The 21,710-nt window shown below is 38.2% G+C and overlaps 1 protein-coding gene across 2 annotated transcripts in view; it reads left to right on the top strand.

The window, feature by feature from the left end:
• Window positions 1–21,710, top strand: part of pcdh15a (protocadherin-related 15a) — a 409,861-nt gene that overhangs the window by 127,255 nt on the left and 260,896 nt on the right. For both annotated transcript variants that reach the window (XM_089117218.1, XM_089117217.1), the window contains one exon: window positions 1,337–1,492. In XM_089117218.1, the coding sequence (XP_088973344.1) occupies window positions 1,337–1,492 (156 nt within the window). The remainder of the gene's footprint in view (window positions 1–1,336; window positions 1,493–21,710) is intronic.

Below are 21,710 nucleotides of genomic sequence, written 5' to 3'. Positions count from 1 at the left end.
AGTTTGCTTCTGAATTTAGTCTATTTAAAATATATTTACAATCTTTTTTTTAAAATATATTTTAGATGATTCTTATTACTGTTAAAAAAAATCACAATTTTACTTTTAAGTAGAAATATAACAATATTGTGTGAGGTTTATGCTTAAAAATTATTCATAATAAAAATAATGTTTCATTATTTACCAAAATCTTATGCAAGCATGCTTCTAAAGTAAAAGTATTTCAAATATATTTTGACATTTTTCTTTTACATATTGAATATCTTTTAGATGATGATGATAATGATGATGGTGATTATTAAGGTTGTTGTTATGCAATGTTTTTGACTGCACTATATGTATTTACAGTAATTGCATATTCATAGAACGTGAGTGAATAGGATTGTCTTTGGCTTTATCTTTTAAGACATAGCTTTATATTTTTATACGGTTTTTTTTTTTTTTTTTTTTTGCTCTATTCGACTGTGCTCTCAAAGTTGAATTTACTGTTCTAGAGTACAAGACCAGCCAATGCTTCTATCAAAAAGACAGAATAGGCAGAAGATTTTCCTCCTACAGCCACCACATGATCATTGTGATTTCTCCCATTCCTTTTTCCACAAGTGCTTCATCTCCTCCCTCTTATACTGCTTCCTTTTGCAATACACCAACCTTCTGTGTCTGTGTGCTTGTCTGAAAAGCATTGTGGTAGTGACAGGCTTCTCTTGCCACTATTGATGATGATTACAGGACATTCCCTCCTCTTCCTCCTTCTCGTCCTCTTCAGAAGGCTTTGTGGGATTCAGCCACTTCATTCAACAGCTCCACTGTTTGTTTCATTCTGAGTACTTGCAGCCAAACACCTTATTTATCCAAAAGAAAATGAGAAGACTTGACATTAATCCTGTTTACATTTATGTATTCGGCAGACACTTTTATCCAAAGCGACTTACATTGCATTTCAAGATACACATTTACATTCTTATAAGTTCTGGCTTCCCCTGGGAATCAAACCCATGACCTTGGTGTTGCAAGCGCTAACGCTCTACCGTTTGCATTGTTACATTCAGTTATGTAATCTTGTGTATTTACACAAACAGTGATCTTATTGCTAGAGATGCTGATTGGCTGTATTGTCAATGCTAGTTACCCTAATGCTATTGATGACTGGTCATAGCTTTTGAAAATATCACAAATGGGTAGTGTTAACATTTATTAGCATATGTGCACTGTATATACTGTATGTTTTCAGCTTTCAAATCACATTCACATGGTCCCTGTTTCATGATTTGCTAATGCATCCTACAATAGTTGGTTTCTCTATATTCTATAAACCCCTTTATGTTCTTTCTTCCAGCCGCCCAGTTACATCACCACCATTGTGGTAAGGATTCAGTGCACCAATGAGCTGGTGGGAACGGTTATTCTGCACGAAGTACGGATAGTGGTGAGGGACAGAAATGACAACGCGCCTCGTTTCCAACAGAGTGGTTACTATGTATCAGTTAATGAGGTGAGGCCTGATAACTTATGCTCTGCCTCGTTTCCTCTCTGTCTCTCTGTCAATTCAGTTTCTATTTAATGTGCATAGTATGCAAATGTTCTATATTCATGGAATACCTGAACAACCTGCCTCATTTGACAAAACGTGCAACAAAACAACAAAGCGTTGTGGTGGGTATGGTATCTAGCAATGCAATGTGATGAATGAACCAGAGGAGATTACAGGTGGGAATTTATATACAGTACGAGTCAGTAAGATTTTGTTTTCTTTTAAAGAAATTACTTTTATTCAGCAAGGACGCATTAACTGAATCAAAAGTGACTGTGAAATCTGTTATAAATTAAATGTTATATATAATATAAAATCTGCTAATGGGGTAATAATGGAACAACAGTTTAAAAAAATATTCAAATCACTATTGCTTACAACAGGAACTGCATTTTCATGGTTTAAAATAAAAGATTTATTATTATTTTTTTAATAAGAGCCAATAAAAAAAAATGCTGTGCATCAAAACCATTCATTTGCTAGTAAAAAATAAACTTGATTTTCAAAAGTCAACGAATTTGTTATAGCTAAATAAAACTTTTTTTGATAAGCCAAAAATTTAAGTCGTCATTTATTTAAGCCACAAAATAAACTAAAACGTAAAAATAATATTAAAAAAAGTAAAAAAAAAAAAAAAAAACGTGTGTATATATATACAGTGTATATATATATATATACTGTATATATATATATGAAGTACAAAAACAATTTTGAACATCACTAGCATGTTTTCTAATTACCCAAATATATAACATATCACTTCACTAAATACTAGAAAGAAATAAGAAATAAATCATTATTATATCATAATATATCTGTCTCATAAATCCACATCATTTGAATATCTGAACATCTACGTCTGTCAAACAATAACGTGCAATATACACTAAGCAGATGTCCAGAGACTAAACCAATTTCCTGGAAAACCAACTCTACCGGATATTTTGAATGTGTCACCGCTTTCCAGGAAGAGGGAGAAAATGTTGGCCTGAGTGGCTCAACATGCTGTCTGTCAGAGACAATAACTTGCATAAAACATAACGCATAATTGTACTTTACTCTCTGAAATCGAATGTAAATGATCAAGGAACTGTTGAGTGAAATACTTCACAATGCATGCTAAAGAGTGTCCAATTGAAAAATTAGTGCACAATGTTGAACTGTTCTTTGAGGATTTTTTCTATTATGGACGGATCAAGAACAGAACATCAAGAACTTATTAAGAATTTTTTTCATCGTTTTGATAATAGATAAACTATTGATCTTGTTAATGATTAATGTCCCTGCAGTCGCCTCCCATGTGCTGATACAATATATATATATATATATATATACTTGACAGATTATATATTTTTTTTAACTATTAGTTACATTTAATTACCCCTCAGCTGATTTTGACACAAATACACACAGTATATAGAGAGAGTTAAGCTGACACATATAAAGATGTAAAGTCATTGTTTAGTCTGTTGGCGTACTCCATTGGTTATTCAGATCTAAAACCATGCCCTTTTGGCATTGACTCAAAATTATACTTTAAATTATGGACGCGCACACACGCCTGACCCTCCTCTCTACAAGTACAGATATCAGGACTATTTTTAAATGTAATGGCTTTCATTTATTTGGAATACGTTTGAATAACTTCCGTGAGTGTGTACGTGTTGGGGGTGTGTAAAAGCTTGGCTTCTTCATGCTTGTCAATCTTTCTACTCACCTTGAAGTCGAATATGCTGTCATTCTTTTCTTTCTGCCTCTCTCCTCCTTTACATGTGAAATGAGACAGTGAGGGAGGATAAATACAGTGATGAAGTCAGAGGGGGAAGTATCAGGTATTGGTAGCAAATGTGATCTTGCGAGTTGCTTTTAATCTACACTATAAGGGTCGTGCCTTGGTTTATGGGTTTTCTGGGTGATTTGGAGTCCCAGTGGCATGTGTAATGTAGACTGTGTGTGTGGGTCCTCAGAAATGTTGACATTGACCTCAGAATTCCAATCAAGATGAGATTAGCTCCAGATCGTCAGGTTGTTTTCCAACAATTGTTTTGGCTTCATCCCTTCCAGCTCTTCAGTTATTCAACATGCACTACATGGGACATTGCACATTGTGGTAACAACTGAAAGACATTCAAATGGCTGAATAAAAACATACACTGTAAAAATGAATATGTTTTATCTAATCAATAGAATTGTGGCAACAGATTACAAGCAATATTATTAATTAAAATTAACAAATTAGAGTTGAGTAATAATTGATCAAATTATTCCTTAAATGTTAACAATTTAAAATGAGTAAAGTTTACACCAAAAAACGTAACAAAAATATCTAACTAACAGACAGAAGTAAAAGATTAATTAGGAACTATTGATTTTATATTGCCAACATTGAAGACACCTGATGCTGAGCCAAGTCAAATCAAATATATTTATATAGTGCTTTTCACAATACAGATTGTATCAAAGCTGCTTCACAGTATCAATCAAGACAACATAACAGTGTTTGTTTATTCATGAAAAGACAATCAAGTTTGGTAGAGCTGATCAATAGTATGATGGGTCATTTTATTTGAATATCCCCAACTGAGCAAGCCAAAGGCAACAGTGGCAAGGAACCGAAAAACATCAAGTGATCCGATGGTGTCCTAAAACTCCATCAGCTCACCCAATGGAGAAAAAAAAAAAACCTTGGGAGAACCCAGGCTCATTCCGGGGCCAGTTCTCCTCTGGCGTTTATGAACTAGAGGCCAAATTTACAGTAACTGTGAGATAAAAAATGTATATGAATGCCAGGCTAAATAAATGCGTCTTTAGTCTACGTAGTTTTAAACTGAGAGAGCGAGTCTGAGCAACGAACAATATCAGTAAGGCTATTCCAGAGCTTCGGAGCTAAATGTGAAAATGCTCTCCCTCCTTTGGTGGATCTGGATATCCTAGGAATGACCAGAAGCCTCGAATTTAGTGATCTTAGAGAGCGCGATGGATTGTAGGGCGATAGAAGATCTGTTAAATAGACTGGAGCTAAACCATTTAGAGCTTTATAAGTCAAAAGCAATACCTTGTAATTAATACAGAATTTTATAGGTAACCAATGAAGTGATGATAGAATCGGTGTTATATGATCATATTTTCTTGATCTAGTAAAAACTCTAGCGGCTGCATTTTGGACTAACTGTAGCTTGTTTATTGAGGATGTAGGACAACTGGGTAATAAAGCATTACAGTAATAGTCTCGAGGTCATGAATGCATGAACTAACTTTTCTGCATCAGAGACAGATAGCATGTTTAGTAGCTTAGCAATGTTTCTAAGGTGGAAAAATGTTTTTGTAACATATGAAATATGCTTTTCAAAAGAAAGATTGCAGTCTATTATAACACCCAGGTCTTTTACTGTAGCGGATAAGGGCATCCTAATATGTTAAAGTCATGCTGCAAAAGGTTTTGTGGACGGTTTTTAGAACCGATAAGTATTACCTCTGTCTTGTCTGGATTTAATAAAAGAAAATTACGCGTCATCCAATCTTTTATATCTTTAACACAATCTATCAATTTGGATAATTTAGCGTATTCATCTGGCCGTGATGAAATATATATATATGAGTGTCATCAGCATAGCAATGGAAACTAATTCCATGTTTCCTTATAATATTACCAAGTGGCAGCATATATATTGAGAATAATAAAGGGCCTAACATAGATCCCTGCGGCACTCCATAGTTTGCCGAAGTTATGATCGATTTTTCTCCATTTAAGCAGACGAAATGGTAGCGGTCAGATAAGTATGACTTGAACCAGCTTAATGCTTGTCCTTGAACACCAGTGTAGTTCTGTAGTCGATCTAATAGTATTGTGTGATCTATAGTATCGAACGCAGCGGTAAGATCAAGTAAAACTAGTATTGAGATACAGCCTTGGTCCGAAGCTAGAAGTAGATCATTTTTGATTCTAACAAGCGCACTTTCAGTGCAATGATGTGGCCTAAATACAGACTGAAATTAATTATAGATGACGTTTTCTTGCAAGAAAGAGCCGAGTTGAGCGGACACAACTTTTTCTAATATTTTTGACATAAATTGAAGATTTGAGATGAGTCTGTAATTTGCTAGGTTATTTGGATCTAATTGCGGTTTCTTAATAAGAGGTTTTATAACAGCCAGCTTGAATGTTCTTGGAACATGACCTAAAGATAAAAATGAGTTAATAATATTAAGAAGAGGCTCTTCCACGATAGGTAACACTTCTTTCAGTAGTTTAGTTGGTATAGGATCTAATAAACATGTTGCTGTTTTAGATTAAGTGATAAGTTTATTTAACTCTTTTTGTTTTATGGTTTTAAAGCATTGTAATTGTTCTTGCGGGGTGATAATTGCGGCTGAATTATAAAGCGCGAGCAAAGATTGAGCGTTTACGATTGTGATTCTGTTGCTTTCAATTTTCTCGGTGAAGAAGTTCATGAAATCATTACTACTAAACTGTAACGGGATATTTTGTTCAGGTGTCGTCTGTTTATTTGTTAGTCTAGCCACGGTGTTAAATAAAAACCTTGGATTATTTTGGTTATTTTCTATTAGTTTGCTGAGGTGCTGCCCATTTTAAGAGCCTTTTTATAACGTGACATACTGTCTTTCCACGCGATTCTAAAGACCTCTAAATTAGTTTTTTTTTTTTTTTTTTTTTCATTTACGCTCTAAATTTCGGGTTTCTTTCTTTAAAACATGCGTAGTATTATTGTACCATGGTGCTATACTTTTTTTCTCTGATCTTTTTTAATCTAATGGGTGCAACAATATCCAATGTTCTAGAGAGAATGCTAGTTAGCTCGTCTAGTTCATCTGTTTGTTTGGGTTCAGGCAGCAGCTGAGTCAGATCAGATAAGCTATTTGAGAAATGATCTATGGTGGATGGAAGAATTGTTCTACCTGGTCGATAACGTGGCGCAGCATGACATATTACAGCAGTACGTAATATGCAAGTAACCATGTAATGGTCAGTGACATCGTCACTTTGTGGAATGATATCTATATCGGTTGGATCGGTTCCATATGATGTAATTAAATCGAGTGTATTATTAAGACGATGAGTTGGTCTGATGACGTTTTGTTTGACCCCAAAGGAGTTTAATAAATCTTTGAACGCAACCCCTAACGCATCATTTGAATTATCTACGTGTATGTTAAAATCTCCAACAATTAAAGCTTTATCAACGTTGACCAATAGATCTGATAGAAAGTCTGCAAACTCTTTTAAGAAGTCGGCGTAAGGCCCTGGAGGTCTATATACGGTAGCCAATGCTAGAGATAATAGGGATTTTTTCCTTACATCTAACAGCGTAACATTTAGCACAAGTACTTCTGTGATGGCTAAGGCCACACTAGAATGAACATTTGCATTGGTTCTAGTTTATTTTTATTTTTTATTTTTTTTGTATGTAAGAATGTATATTTTTGTTTGGTCTAATGAATTAATGTTCTCTGTTTTGGTTTATTTATGAATTTCTTTGCAAGTAATTTGTTTGCTTGAATTTAATTTACCCATACCTTGGAACTGAAAAGTTACATTGTCTTTGCAGTGGTTTAAACATCAAGGAGTAACAAAATCTACTACCATTTTTCTAGAGTGCACGCTAGAGTAAATGAAAGAACCACAACCAAAATATGGGTTTAAAGTTTTATTTAAGTTGGTTATATGTTTCTTACCCTTGGTTTCGCCGGGATCCATGACTGCAGCATGGAACGGTTTGGAATAAAAAGGGTGCGGCCTTTTCCTGGTGTCCTTTATATAGCTCATGGAGGATCATGGGAAATGTAGTTTTAGGACCATAGGGGTTGGGTTGTGTGTTAATCCACATGTGTTTAAAGGAGGTGTTTATGTATGAATGTGTAAGTGTATTTTCTTTATTGCTTTATGGTAAATGTTATTCTTATGTTCATTCAGGTCCGTGTATTGTTGTATATATTTTTCCCCTTTTTTATGTTTAATGGAATGGAATGAGAAGTCTTGTGATTTACCCCTGTAATTATCCAAATGGTTTGTTCTGGGTTGTTAAAAGTGCTTCCATGTCTGTGGCTGAGTAAGTTCTGGTGTGGGATCCCTGGTGAAACATCTGAGACCCAGAACTCAGTAATGTGCTGTGGTTGCCTCATTTATTAGTTTGTTTGTGTTATTTTGTTTTTTTCCCCTTTGGTTTTTGCACAATGTCTGGTCAACCCTCAATTGTTACCATCAAATAAATGACCCTTTATTGACTCTACGAATGTCTCCTGAAAATTTAATGGAAAGAACGTGACAAGATGGTGGCAGCGGTGGTTTTCTGTCCAGGAGGAGACTGCCTGTAGAGAGCAAAGTGCGGAAAGGATGGCGCCTAAGAGAGCAGTACGCGCTGTTGTTCCTACTGACGTCGAGAGCGCACCAGAGGAGGGTGAGAGGCCGATGGAGGATGCGAAAGGTGGGGCTGAAGAGGAGTCGGAAGGGGATGTACTGGAGCTGAAGCGGATGTTTCAACGGTTCATGCAGGATCAGCAAGAGAGAGAAGACCGTCAGATGCAAGAAGCAGCTCGACAAGAGACGAGATGGAAATCTCTCCAGCATCATTTCCGTCTTCTACAGGATGAGGTCAGCCAGCGAACTCCGTTGGGGATGGTGCGAGACAGGAGAGCTGCTGAAGTAGGGGAATCACCCGGAGCTTCAGGCTCCCACAACGTGAGCCATGGTTATGTGCTGAAAGAACCAAAGATGCAACAGTTGAGTGAAGCGGACGACATCGAGCATTATTTAACCACGTTTGAACGGATTGCTGAGGTATGCAGATGGCCAATGGAAGATTGGGCCATTAGACTCATTCCATTGCTGACGGGCAAGGCGCGCAGTGCATATGTGGCCATGGATGTTGCAGATGCAAGTGACTATGTGCAGGTAAAGGAGGCTATTTTGAAGAAGTATTCCATCAATCATGAAACATATCGACAGAGATTTCGTTCTATAGAGGTGCTGGAAGAAGAGACCCCTAAAGAGCTGTATGTTCGACTGAAAGACTTGTATCAAAAGTGGGTGAGACCGGGAGAGAGAACGAACCAAGAGATCGGAGAAATAATTGTCCTTGAACAGTTTCTGCGGATGCTTAGCCCGGAGCTACAGACGTGGATTAAGGAGCACGGCCCTTCAACAGCCGAGGAGGCGGCACGTCTAGCTGATGTTTTCGTGGCGGCACGACGCAGGGCTGAGCCCTGGAGTTTCACTCGCTGGAAGACAGCGCGAGAGGGATCTTCTCGACGACCGATTTCAACATCTCAGGGAAGCAGGTTGGCAACTGAGGCAAGTGTAAAACGAACTGAGAACTCTGGTGTTTCTGGTTTAGAGACAATTAGGTGTTATAAGTGTGGTCAATTGGGTCATAAAAAGCCAATGTGTCCACAGTTGACAAAAACCCTTACTAATACATGTTTTGTACCTCGGGAAACCATACCTGAACCTGCCAACATTCCTGTTCCAAAGCAAGTGATAAGAACTGTTGAGTTAAATGGGAAGAAAGTCACTGCCTTGATCGATACAGGTTGCACGCAAACCCTAGTGGAGTCAGAACTTGTACCTGAATTAGGTGCTTGTGGTAATGCTCCAGTAATAGTGAGATGTGTTCACGGGGAGGAGCGTCAGTATTCTGTCACTGATGTATATATGGGCATAGCAGGGCAAACTTATGTGATGAGGGTAGGACTTGCACAGAACTTACCATACCCAGTTATTTTAGGCCATGATTTTCCTGCGCTGATAGATTTATTGCCTCATGGGGATAGTTGCAATGTAGTTCTGACGCGAGCTCAAAGTAAACAGAATGAATGTGAGGAAGAGGAAAACTCATTGTTGTCGTTACCATTTTTTGATTCTGAGTTGTCTGTGAATCAATGTAAAGAAAAGAAATCTAGGAGGGAACGAAGACAGGAAAAAATTAAGAGAACCGTAGTGCAGGCAAGAGACTTAAAAGAACCTGACAAACTGTTGAATGCTGATCAGATTCCAATACCTGAGGATTTAAGGCAGTTGCAGAAAGGGGATGCTGAAATCTCTAAATTGTATTCCCAGGTGGTAGAGGCAGCTCAAACAGGGTCGACTGTATTCATATTTCAAGGGAAATCTTTTTGTCTAATGAATGACTTACTGTATCGTAAAATAGGGGATAAACTACAGGTGGTATTACCTGTTAGCGTACGTAATACTGTGATGACGCTGGGGCATTCCATTCCGTGGGCCGGACATTTGGGTAGGCGAAAGACGCATTCTAGGATAAGTAAGCATTTTTACTGGGTGGGAATGTCTAAGGACATCGCTGAATTTTGTAAAGCTTGCCCAGAATGTCAAAGCAGCAACATTCACAAACCCCCTAAGGCACCGTTAATCCCCTTACCAGTCATTGAGGTTCCCTTTCAGCGGCTGGGAATGGACATTGTAGGTCCGTTAGAACGAAGTAAGACAGGCTACAAGTATATGTTAGTCATTTGTGATTATGCAACTCGGTTTCCAGAAGTGTTTCCGTTAAAAAACATCAAAGCTAAGGCTATCGCATCATGTCTGGTTCAGTTTTTTTCTAGAGTAGGTATTCCAAAAGAAATACTGACCGATAGAGGAACGAATTTCACGTCTCAATTTCTGCAACAGGTCTATCAGCTGTTGGGAATAAAAGGGTTAAAAACAACTCCCTATCATCCGGAGACAGATGGGCTTGTAGAGCGATTTAATCAAACGCTAGTGCAAATGCTTCGCAAATTTGTGAATGAGGTGGGGACCGACTGGGATCAGTGGCTACCATATCTCATGTTTGCTTATAGGGAAGTTCCACAGGCCTCCACCGGGTTTTCGCCTTTCCAATTGATGTATGGCCACGAAGTGCAGGGACCATTGTCTCTTGTGAGAGAACTGTGGGAGGGGAATTCGGGGACGCCAACCAAAACAAATGTTATCGATTATGTGTTAGCCATGAGACAAAAATTGCAACAAATGACGGAATTTGCTTCTGCCCATTTGAAAGAAACCCAGAAAAGGCAAAAGACATGGTATGATAGGAAGGCGAAGTCGCGGTCTTTCGAGCCAGGTCAGAAAGTTCTCGTGATGCTTCCTACATCCGAAAATAAACTTTTGGGTAAATGGCAAGGGCCGTTTGAAGTGACTAGAAAAATAGGAACCACTACTTATGAGATAGGGACCCCAGGCCAGGCACGATCGCATCGGGTGTTGCATATTAATTTGTTGAAGAAATGGTGCTCGCAGAGTGAGAACGCAGTTGTTAATTTGATCCGACTCGTGAAAGATGAGGAGGAGGCGGAAGAGCAATATTTACCTGGTAGTCAATCGTTGCAGCAAATTGACTTAAGTCATCTTTCGGTAGAACAGCGAGCTCAAATTGAGCAATTGTGTGATCCAGAGCTGTTTAAAAACCAGCCAGGCTATACCACAATTACGACGCATAAAATAGTGCTTAAAGAAAATGCACGTCCGAAACGCATGAGTTATCGCATCCCTGAACGTTTGCTGACCGCTTTTGAAGAGGAAGTAAGGTTGATGCAGCAAATGGGCATAGTGGAATCGTCAAAAAGTGAATGGTGCAACCCGGTGGTATTGGTGCCAAAAAAAGATAATACCCTCAGGTTTTGTATCGATTTTCGCTATTTAAATTCTGTCTCCAAATTTGATTCGTATCCTATGCCTCGTATTGAGGAGTTGGTTGAAAAACTCGGAAAGGCTAAGTTTATTAGTACCATCGATTTAAGTAAAGGATACTGGCAGGTGCCTCTGGACTTGGAGTCGCGAGAGCTGACCGCTTTCCGTACACCGAGGGGGCTAATGCATTTTCGGGTGTTACCGTTCGGCTTGCACGGGGCACCCCCGACTTTTCAAAGATTGATGGATACGGTATTGGAAGGTTTAGGAGAATTTGCGGCGGCTTACTTGGACGATGTTGTGATATTTAGTACATCCTGGGAGAATCACCTTCAACATCTTCAAGCAGTTTTTCAACGAGTTAAAAATGCTGGCTTAACCATTAATCCAGCAAAATGTTCATTAGCTAAAACCGAGACCGAGTACTTGGGGTACGTATTGGGGAATGGAGTTATTAAGCCTCAAGTGCAGAAAATCCAGGCAATTCAATCCTGTCCACTTCCAGCTACAAAAAAACAAATTAGATCATTTCTTGGTTTAGTCGGTTGGTATCGGAAATTCATTCCTCATTTCTCAACCATCGCGGCACCATTAACCGATTTGATTAAGAAGACGAATGCTAACAAAGTGCAGTGGACTGCGCCCGCTGAAGAAGCATTTCGTGAGCTAAAAGGGGTGCTGAGTAATGAACCCGTTTTACGTAGCCCTGATTTTGAAAAATCATTCGTTCTTCAGACAGACGCGTCCGATTTAGGGTTGGGAGCTGTCCTGATGCAGGAAGAGCCCGGAGGAATGCATCCTGTGGTGTATTTGAGTCGGAAATTGTTTCCCAGAGAAACTAGATATTCTGTGGTGGAGAAAGAATGTTTAGCGTTAAAATGGGCTCTCGACTCATTGAAATATTATTTGCTTGGCCGAGATTTTGTAATCGAAACAGACCATAAAGCTTTGAAATGGTTGAATAGAATGAAAGATACGAATTCTCGCTTGACCCGATGGTTTTTATCTATACAACCTTTTCGCTTTACAGTGAAGCATCGGCCGGGGGTCGAAAATATAGCAGCCGATTTTCTTTCTCGCTCACCGTGCGAGAATGCATAGGTAGGGGGAAATGTGATGGCTAAGGCCACACTAGAATGAACATTTGCATTGGTTCTAGTTTATTTTTATTTTTTATTTTTTTTGTATGTAAGAATGTATATTTTTGTTTGGTCTAATGAATTAATGTTCTCTGTTTTGGTTTATTTATGAATTTCTTTGCAAGTAATTTGTTTGCTTGAATTTAATTTACCCATACCTTGGAACTGAAAAGTTACATTGTCTTTGCAGTGGTTTAAACATCAAGGAGTAACAAAATCTACTACCATTTTTCTAGAGTGCACGCTAGAGTAAATGAAAGAACCACAACCAAAATATGGGTTTAAAGTTTTATTTAAGTTGGTTATATGTTTCTTACCCTTGGTTTCGCCGGGATCCATGACTGCAGCATGGAACGGTTTGGAATAAAAAGGGTGCGGCCTTTTCCTGGTGTCCTTTATATAGCTCATGGAGGATCATGGGAAATGTAGTTTTAGGACCATAGGGGTTGGGTTGTGTGTTAATCCACATGTGTTTAAAGGAGGTGTTTATGTATGAATGTGTAAGTGTATTTTCTTTATTGCTTTATGGTAAATGTTATTCTTATGTTCATTCAGGTCCGTGTATTGTTGTATATATTTTTCCCCTTTTTTATGTTTAATGGAATGGAATGAGAAGTCTTGTGATTTACCCCTGTAATTATCCAAATGGTTTGTTCTGGGTTGTTAAAAGTGCTTCCATGTCTGTGGCTGAGTAAGTTCTGGTGTGGGATCCCTGGTGAAACATCTGAGACCCAGAACTCAGTAATGTGCTGTGGTTGCCTCATTTATTAGTTTGTTTGTGTTATTTTGTTTTTTTCCCCTTTGGTTTTTGCACAATGTCTGGTCAACCCTCAATTGTTACCATCAAATAAATGACCCTTTATTGACTCTACGAATGTCTCCTGAAAATTTAATGGAAAGAACCTGACAACTTCAAACGAATTAAACCTACGACGAGTTTTCTGAGTAACATTAAGGATATCTCTGTAGATTGTTGCGACACCGCCGCCACGACCGGTCAGATGGGGCTCGTGCATATAACAGTATCCTGGCAGAGTAGACTCATTTAGACCGAAATAATCATTTGGTTTAAGCCAGGTTTCAGTAAAGGGGGTCGCACACCGGGCGCGCAGCGCAGCGCCGCATCGCGTCGCGCAGCGCCATGTCTTCAAAATTCGAACACATTATTCTCTATGAGTGTACACACACCGGCAGCGCCATTCGGCGTCTGTCCGCGCCACCCAGCTACGGCTCAGGACCGTGTTCAAAACCCTGCCGCGCCACAGAGCGCCATTTGCATAGTTTTATATTAAAATTGCATTTATTTGTCTCAAATCGTCGTTAATGTACATACTGACTTCATCCTGTGCTGAGATATACATTTAAGCCTATTTAACATTCCTAATTTTCCTAATTCCTAACAGCTTGAATAGTCATATTGGGAAAAAAATGTAAAACAAACATAGCCTTTTTAAATCCATTTTTCAATACTCTATCATATTAACCTAACACAGTCTCATCCCAAAAAGTCATATAACTGACGTTTTGGGACGTATTTTGACCATACGTCAATATCCGCCTTTTAGGGCCCCCTTAAACGTCGGTAGATGGCGATCCCGGGCCGTCATACAACTGACGCTTTACCTTTAACGTCAGTTAGGTGACGGGTTAGGTTTAGGGTTAGGTTTAGGTATGGGGTAGAGTTAGGATCCCATAACCTCATCTACCGACGTTTAAGGGGGCCCTAAAAAGGCGAATACTGACGTATGGTCAAAAGACGTCCCAAAACGTCAGTTATATGACATCTTGGGATGAGACCGGGTTGATTAACCATACACTAACTGGGTTCTTATTATTATTAAGTACCAGTCTAAACCCATCAGTGCAAAATATTAATGCATAGGCGATGTAACGTTTGCCTCACGTGGTTACATTCACGGTCGTGTAGAGCCACCTATTGGATTTACCAGGTCACAACACACTTCAGGTAATTTCTGTAGTGTAGCAGCGGAGCGAAATGGACGAAGAAAAACTCATCAATGAAGTAGGGAGTAGTATGAAGGAGTAGGGAGTAATCAATGAAGTAGTTGCCTGAAGAACAGATAACGTTACAATAAAATAACAGACTTAACAAGGTGATAGACACGTTTACTTGGTTAATAACGTTCAAACATCAGCTATTTTATTCACTTAAAATAAAAAAATATATATAATACATCCAGTTTAAACTCACCCATCTTGCAGCTCTTGACTTCTACCAGGAGTTGATTCAAAACTGAGCTCATGCGAATAGAATGTGCGCGTCCGGTGTGCGATACCTGTGAATTGTTCTAGACGCGACGCAGCGTGCGACCCCCTTAAGGCACCGAACATCATAATTATTATCTGACCATTTCATTTACAATAACCGCTTTAGGTGTGAGCGATCTAATGTTTAGAAGACCTAGCTTTAGAAATTGTTTTTGTTCACTAAAAGCAAGATTTTTTGTTTGAATAACAAGACTTTTTCTTGATCCCACGGTAGATTTATTATTTGATCTCAGTAAACGAGGGATAGACACAGTTTCTATGCAATGTTCTACACTAGTATTAATATCAATTAAATTGGTGCAGTAGAGACTGTGATTTGGATTTTTGGTTACTAGTCAAACGGTATTTAACCCTTTCATGCATGAATTATGATAACCTCAGTCAGGATTTTTTTCCTTTGTGTTTTTATTGCCCTTAGGGCATGAAAAACAAGATTTGATTTGATTTTTTTTTTAAACAAATTTTTCAAAGAGATTTTCAGATGTTCACTTGAGTGGACAGCATGCATTTATAGTTTAAACTGAAGAGATACTGTATTAAACATAATACAATAATCAAACAGATAAATTATGTGTATTTAACAAACTAATCAATACAATTACATCAAATCATGTGAAAACTATAAAATATATGAAAATATATCAGTGATGCGCGGGTCAATGTATAAACAACCCGCACCCGACCGACGTTTTCAACTAACCCGCCCGCAACTCGGACCGAAAAAAAGAAAAAGGAAATATTGTACCCGACCCGCTTCCTGGCCCGCATTTTTTTTAAAAGTATTAAATATTTATTATGAATGCGCATTATTGATGAATGCGATGTTTACGTTTCGACCCTGCTTAAAGAATTCATCAGCAGGTTTACTGAGAGAAGGCCAACTTTCGGAAAAGTGTGAAAGCAGCGCAAACTGTTCTTTTTCTGAATGCTGTATGATATAGCCTAGTGTTATGTAAAAAAGGCTTTATTTATTAATTTATTTCGTTTCATTTTCTTAACAATTAAAATGCTGCATGTGTTTATCCAGTCTAGTCGAAGTGTGCGTCTCTACCCCGACTTTCCCAACAAAAATCCCACGCCCTCTCAGAAAATACATAAAACTGACATTACCGAGTTATATACGATTAAAAATAGTCTATTAAAATGGTACAATGGTATTGCTCAGTTCAATGTGTTGGGAAATCGGGCATTTTGTCCCGCGTCAGCATTTATTCAAAAGTTAATAAGTTCTACATTCAAAAGGTAAATAAGGATTTCCCATTTGTATTAAGGTTTAGGCTATTTCGCCACGTGATGCCCAATTGAAGGTCACACAACACAAAATGTAGGCATAGAATATGTAAAGTCTTTATTAACGCATTTTAGACTAACAAAAACAGATAGGCTAAGCCAAAGACTGCTACAATATCAATAAATAAAAGTTCACAAATACCCATTAAAGTAAAGCTGAATACTGAAACACAGTAAACTTAACCTGTTTTAAAAAGAAGGCTAAAAGGTGCCACTTGTTGGTAACAAAAAAAAAAAAAAAAAAAAGTAGCCTAATACAATAAACGAAAATGCATTTGTATAATGAAACAAAATAGGCTTCATTGTTTTTAGCCTACAAATATATCCTATAACTAACACAGGAACCTAAATCAGATACAGTAAGCCTAACTTGGGCTTAAACGGGCTATAATGTGCATTTTGTGGCCTAAAACAGAACTTTAGCCTACTTATTTTTTAGCTGTCCTCGCGCTGTGTAGAAATAGTATTGAATCAACCGTCCCTGGGTTGAGACGGTTTCTTCTCGCCTCTATGACACGACCAGCGGAGCTGAATGTGCGCTCACTGGCTGCACTTGATGCTGGAACGCAGAGGATCCTCCTTGCCAATGCACGAAGCCTCGGGAAGGTGGGTGCCTGTCTCTCCCAAAATTCAAGCAACCGGTCCTCGTTACAGTCATCCAGCGTAAAGTGTGCAGCACGGTACCGCTCCAATTCGTTCGTTAGGCCCACATCAGCGGCATCATCGGCCCATTCAGCGAAGTCCACTCTAGGTCTTTTCTCTCTCTGACTTTCGTTAGTGACGTCTGTGGAAGGTAAAATAGCATTTGTCAATAATGTCATTTACCAGACTTAAATTGAAATATCCCATTCATCATTAATAACACAGTCACTTACCCTCGCCTGTAGATGTTCGTGGTGCTGTAGTGCTTGAAGTCTCAGGAGAGCCCGCGGCTTCAAGAGACATGAGGTTACTAACGATTCTGTGGAGATTCTTCCTTTCAGTCTCAGTCATCATTTTGAGACTTTTGTAGCGGGGGCAGAGGAAGAGGGCGATTTTGTGCGTGTCTGTGAGGATTAACTTTTGATGGAGTAGAGCAAGTGCGCGCGTACGGAGCAAAGCCATGTACTCCGGGTCTCCAAAGACTGGTTGGCAGTGTGCGTCCAGATTGTAAAACCACAGCATCACTAAATGCAGTGTCGGGTAGTCCTCTCCCTGCAACTCCTCAGATGCTTTCTTGAAAGGCTCCAAGAAATCTATCACGGCTGTGAGCGTGTTTTGATATATGCCTTCCATGCGCTCTGACTGCCCCCTGCTTTCGAGTAGCTCGTTAATTTCTCTGTATTGCTTGCTCACAGATTTGAGCATGTCAATTTTACTGTTCCAACGAGTCTCACAATCTTGGACTAAGCCATGTGGGAGAGCTGTGCTTGCACTGGCTTTTTTAAGATATTTGACGATGCCCTTGCACGCGTCAATCATCTCCGTTACCTCATCAATGTCAGATCCACTGAACGTATGTTTCAGAATTGTGTTCAGAACATGGGCTGCACATGGTATCCAGTGATAATTTTTTAGGGCAGCTTTGATGTTAGAACCCTGGTCACTCACGAGCACCACTTGGTCGAATGAGATCCCGTATGAACACAGCTGCTCATTAATCTGTTCATGGATGTTGATTGCTGTTTTGGGCAATGTGCAATCGAATTCCACAGTGGACATAACACGGCTTGCCAGCTTCCAGTCCTCTGTGATATAATGGCACGTCAAGACAGTGTAGGACCTTCTGTTAAAATCATCAGTCCACATATCAGTCGTTATTGCAAGCCCTCCATGGTCGTGCACCGCTGACTTCAGTACCTCGGATAAAGCTTGTTTCTCGACCATCGCCTGTTTTTTAGCTCGATCACAGACTGTCTGCCTATGAGGAAGCACTCCATTTGCGTCGACTGCGCCATAACGTGCTCCAATGTTGATGAGACCCTGGGCTACTTTCGTAAAACCTTCCCCTGAAACAATATCAAACGGGCGCAGGTCTGTGCAACAAAAGTCCCCGCAATAATCCACAAATTTACTCTTCACTTGAAGGGGAATTTTCGTGTGGTCAGGGCGCATAAAGGCATCTATAGTTTGTGGTCCTGGTTGGCCTGACGCTGCTCTATTCGGCTGTGATGGCTTCCCGGGGCCGCACTTGTGACGTGCCATGTTGGTCGTGCCAGTTTTGTGGCTATCAAATGTGTAAATTGCATCGCAAGAAGTACACATGACAAATCCAGCACTTTGGCCATCATCTTTGATTATTTCGTCAAATGTCTCCCACACTTTGCTTTTTCTGTTTGTGTATTTGCGGAGCTTCCACTCCCCAGACCTCACTTTTTGTCTTGCCGCCTCCATCTCTACCTGCAGACTGAGCTCATGCGTGCGTCATCTTCGCGCCAGTTATTCAGCCAATAAAGTGTATGCCTATGTATTTCATACAAAATTGTGTCTAGTACTATATAAATTACAAAAGTTTAATTGAAATCTTTATTTCAAACAACCGACCGACCGCGACCCGAATATCATTAAAAATATTTTTGGATGACTCGTAACCGCGGGCAACCGCGGGTGACCGCAGGCACCCGCTCATTTCGGATCAACCCGCGCATCACTGACCCATATATAAATCCGAAATATTGCAAAGGCAATTGACCTGGATACAAGTTGCACTTCATGTATCTTGGATATCAGAACATGATGATGTGATTCCATCAGAAATGTCTACAGCCTGTCAATGTACAACTGTGGAAACACTCAGATGCTCCCTCCAGTGTGCCAGAGTATGTCAATTTACCCTTATTAGCTGATAATTCTGATTATGTTAGAGATGGACACATTTCTAGCATAGCCCCTCTTCTGAGAAAACCTAGTGATACATTTTTTTAAATCTCATCTGAAATGAGCAGTGTTGGGCCAGGCATAACGCATTCAGATTATTTGGTTGATGTTACAAGGAAAGTAATGTGTTAGAAGTAACATGCATTACATAATCAGATTTGTTTTAATGTTTCGAGTAAAGTAATGTATTACAAGTAATATGCATTACCTACTCAGATTACTTTTTGATCTAACAATTAATTACAAGTAATGTGCATTACGTAATCAGATTACATTTTGTTGTTACGAATAAAGAAACGCATTACAAGTAACATGCATTACATAATCAGATTACTTTTTGATCTAACAAGTAATGCACTACAAGTAACATGCATTATTTATTCAGATTACTTTTTGATCTAACAATGCATTACAAGTAACATGCATTACATAATCCGATTAATTTTGATCTAACAAGTAATGCATTACAAGTAACATTCATTGTGTAATCAGATCACTTGTTGATGTTACGAGTAAAGAAACATAGGTAAACAGATATTTTGATCTAAGAAGTAATGCATTATGTAATTAGATTATTTTTTGATGAAATGAGTAAAGTAATGCATTACAAGTCACAAATTATGTAATTACATAACTTTTTTAGACGTCAATGAAAATTTCATTCTAATAATACAACTACATTTATTTACAGTCAAAAAAAGTTACTGCAGATTAAGTATTTTCAAAAACAATATTCACAGTATAAGTATAAATTGTTGCTAAAATATAGCCATTGATGCATGAGGTCCACTATAGTGGACAGGTGATTTATCACATTTTTCTCCCAATCTAAAATCAAAACTTGGAAAATTTTACTGTGATATGGCTCATTAGATACTGCTTGATGCTGCAATATTTTTTTTTACCTACAAGAGTGTCCTAGGATAGAAGGAATGGGTGGATATTCCGGAGCACCTTGGCATGTCTGACTGGCCATTGGCCATCTTGGTTTTGAGGGGGAAAAAATCAAAACTCAATGGCTTATAACTTTGTTGCAATGCATAGGATGATGCACCAGGGTCCACTGAAGAGATTGATGTGCCACTTTCCCATCAAAACCCTTGCAAATTCAAGAAAACGCTTTTTAAATAGCTGTCCACTGTAGTGACCACTATGCATGAAAGGGTTAACATGTGTTTGTTGTACAGCCGCGGATCAGTTACTGCAAACGCATCATAATATGTGAACGCACTAACAGCACGCTCCTGCACCGCAACCGGGTGTGAAACGGACGTTAGATCCACAACAGTTCTAAGAAACTTAGATGTGTTTAAGAACTCTTTTTTCCGTACACTGTTCTTTCCGAAAGACACATTATTCTGTTAATAAATGCAAGTTTATTATCGCTCGCTATTGCGCCAAAAGCGTAAAAATAAAGCCTCATATTGATAAAGCCTCACAGATAACATGCAAGTATTGAGGCCCCAGATAACAGTCATTTAATAGCAGATATTCTTTTTTTTTTAACCTAAACACCAGTGTGAATGTTGCATTTTTATTTTTGCATTTCAAAAAGGGCCAATTAATAGGCTTCTTCTAGACTTACGTTGTTAAATTACAAAGGGCCTAAAGATGTTTTAGTCATTGTATTTTTAATAGTATAGGCTATTATTTGTGCATAAACATACCGTTTGTTTGAAAAAATATATATTTTGTTATCCTTGCTGCAAGCTTAGAAGAGCGATAGTATCATTAAATGTGAAGGGGGGCCCTAAAATATTTTCTTGGGAAAAAGGGGGTCACAGACAAAAAAAGGTTGGGAACCACTGCCATAGAAATGCTTCTGATGTTATCATCAGAAGCATGTTATCATGTTAAATGATGGTAACAAGCAGAATCACTGAAGGAGAAAACCGTAATTTTAAAACAAACCTAAATGATCACCATAATGGTGACTTAAATATATGTTGTTGTTTTTTTTGGTTGTTGTTGTTGTACGTTTTACTCATTTTAAATGGTTAACTTTTAAGGAATTAATTTGATTAATTATTACTCATTTCTAATTTGTTAAGTTTAATGAATAATTTTGCTTTGTAATCTGTTGCCACAATTTTTTGATTAGATAAAGCATATTCATTTTTTACAGTGTATACAATTTAAAACTTTAGCTGTATGAAATATCAATATTTTAAGTTATCATTTTGAAAATATCTACTTTGTAATAGAGTTTTGTGTTTTTCCAGCTGTTATCTTATTTGCATCTATTTGATTTGATGGTTTTGGCTGACAATCTTGTCTAAATAAATGAGCAAATAAGTATAATACAAGTAGAAGTGATTAATCCAGAATTGATTATTATTATTATTTATTTTTTTTTTGCAAGAATTACTCATTTGTAAAATGTTTTTGAATTTGTTTGAAAACATCATACATGATTTGAAGATTGATGTTACCATTTGTCTTTTTGCAATATCTTCCACCATATTGACAATCAATTTATTTATGAATTTACTGTCACTGCTGTAATTGGTTCCTATTTCCTTTCAATTATGTGTAACACCACTATATGTTTTAAAGATCTGAAATTGTTTAATGAGACATAATATGAAATAAGAAAGGAAATGATTTAATATAGTACAATATAGGTTTAATGTATTATTGATTTGTTAACTTGGGAAAAATGCCAGATGGAAATGTTGCCGGCGCTGTAGAATGACCCTAACCTGTTATTTTTATTTCAGTGTTGTGTGTATTTGTGTGTAGGCATATGTACAAGTTGTGCTCTCTTTTTCAGTTTTGACTTTCGCTGTCTGCTGTTTTCCCCTTGTTTTTTTTTTTTTTGTTTCTTTCTTTCTCTGTGTCGTTTTCTTTGTATTTTTTCCCTCTTATGTCCTCATCTAGTCTGCCTTCTAAGGGGATCCAAAAGGAACACACACACTTATCTGGGTCACATGGGTCACATCTGAGCCCTATACGAGTT

The sequence above is a fragment of the Pimephales promelas genome, chromosome 11 (genome assembly GCF_988280905.1).
Source record: "Pimephales promelas chromosome 11, fPimPro1.hap1.1, whole genome shotgun sequence".
Lineage (NCBI taxonomy): Eukaryota > Metazoa > Chordata > Actinopteri > Cypriniformes > Leuciscidae > Pimephales > Pimephales promelas.
This window is presented reverse-complemented; position numbering and strand designations above follow the sequence as displayed.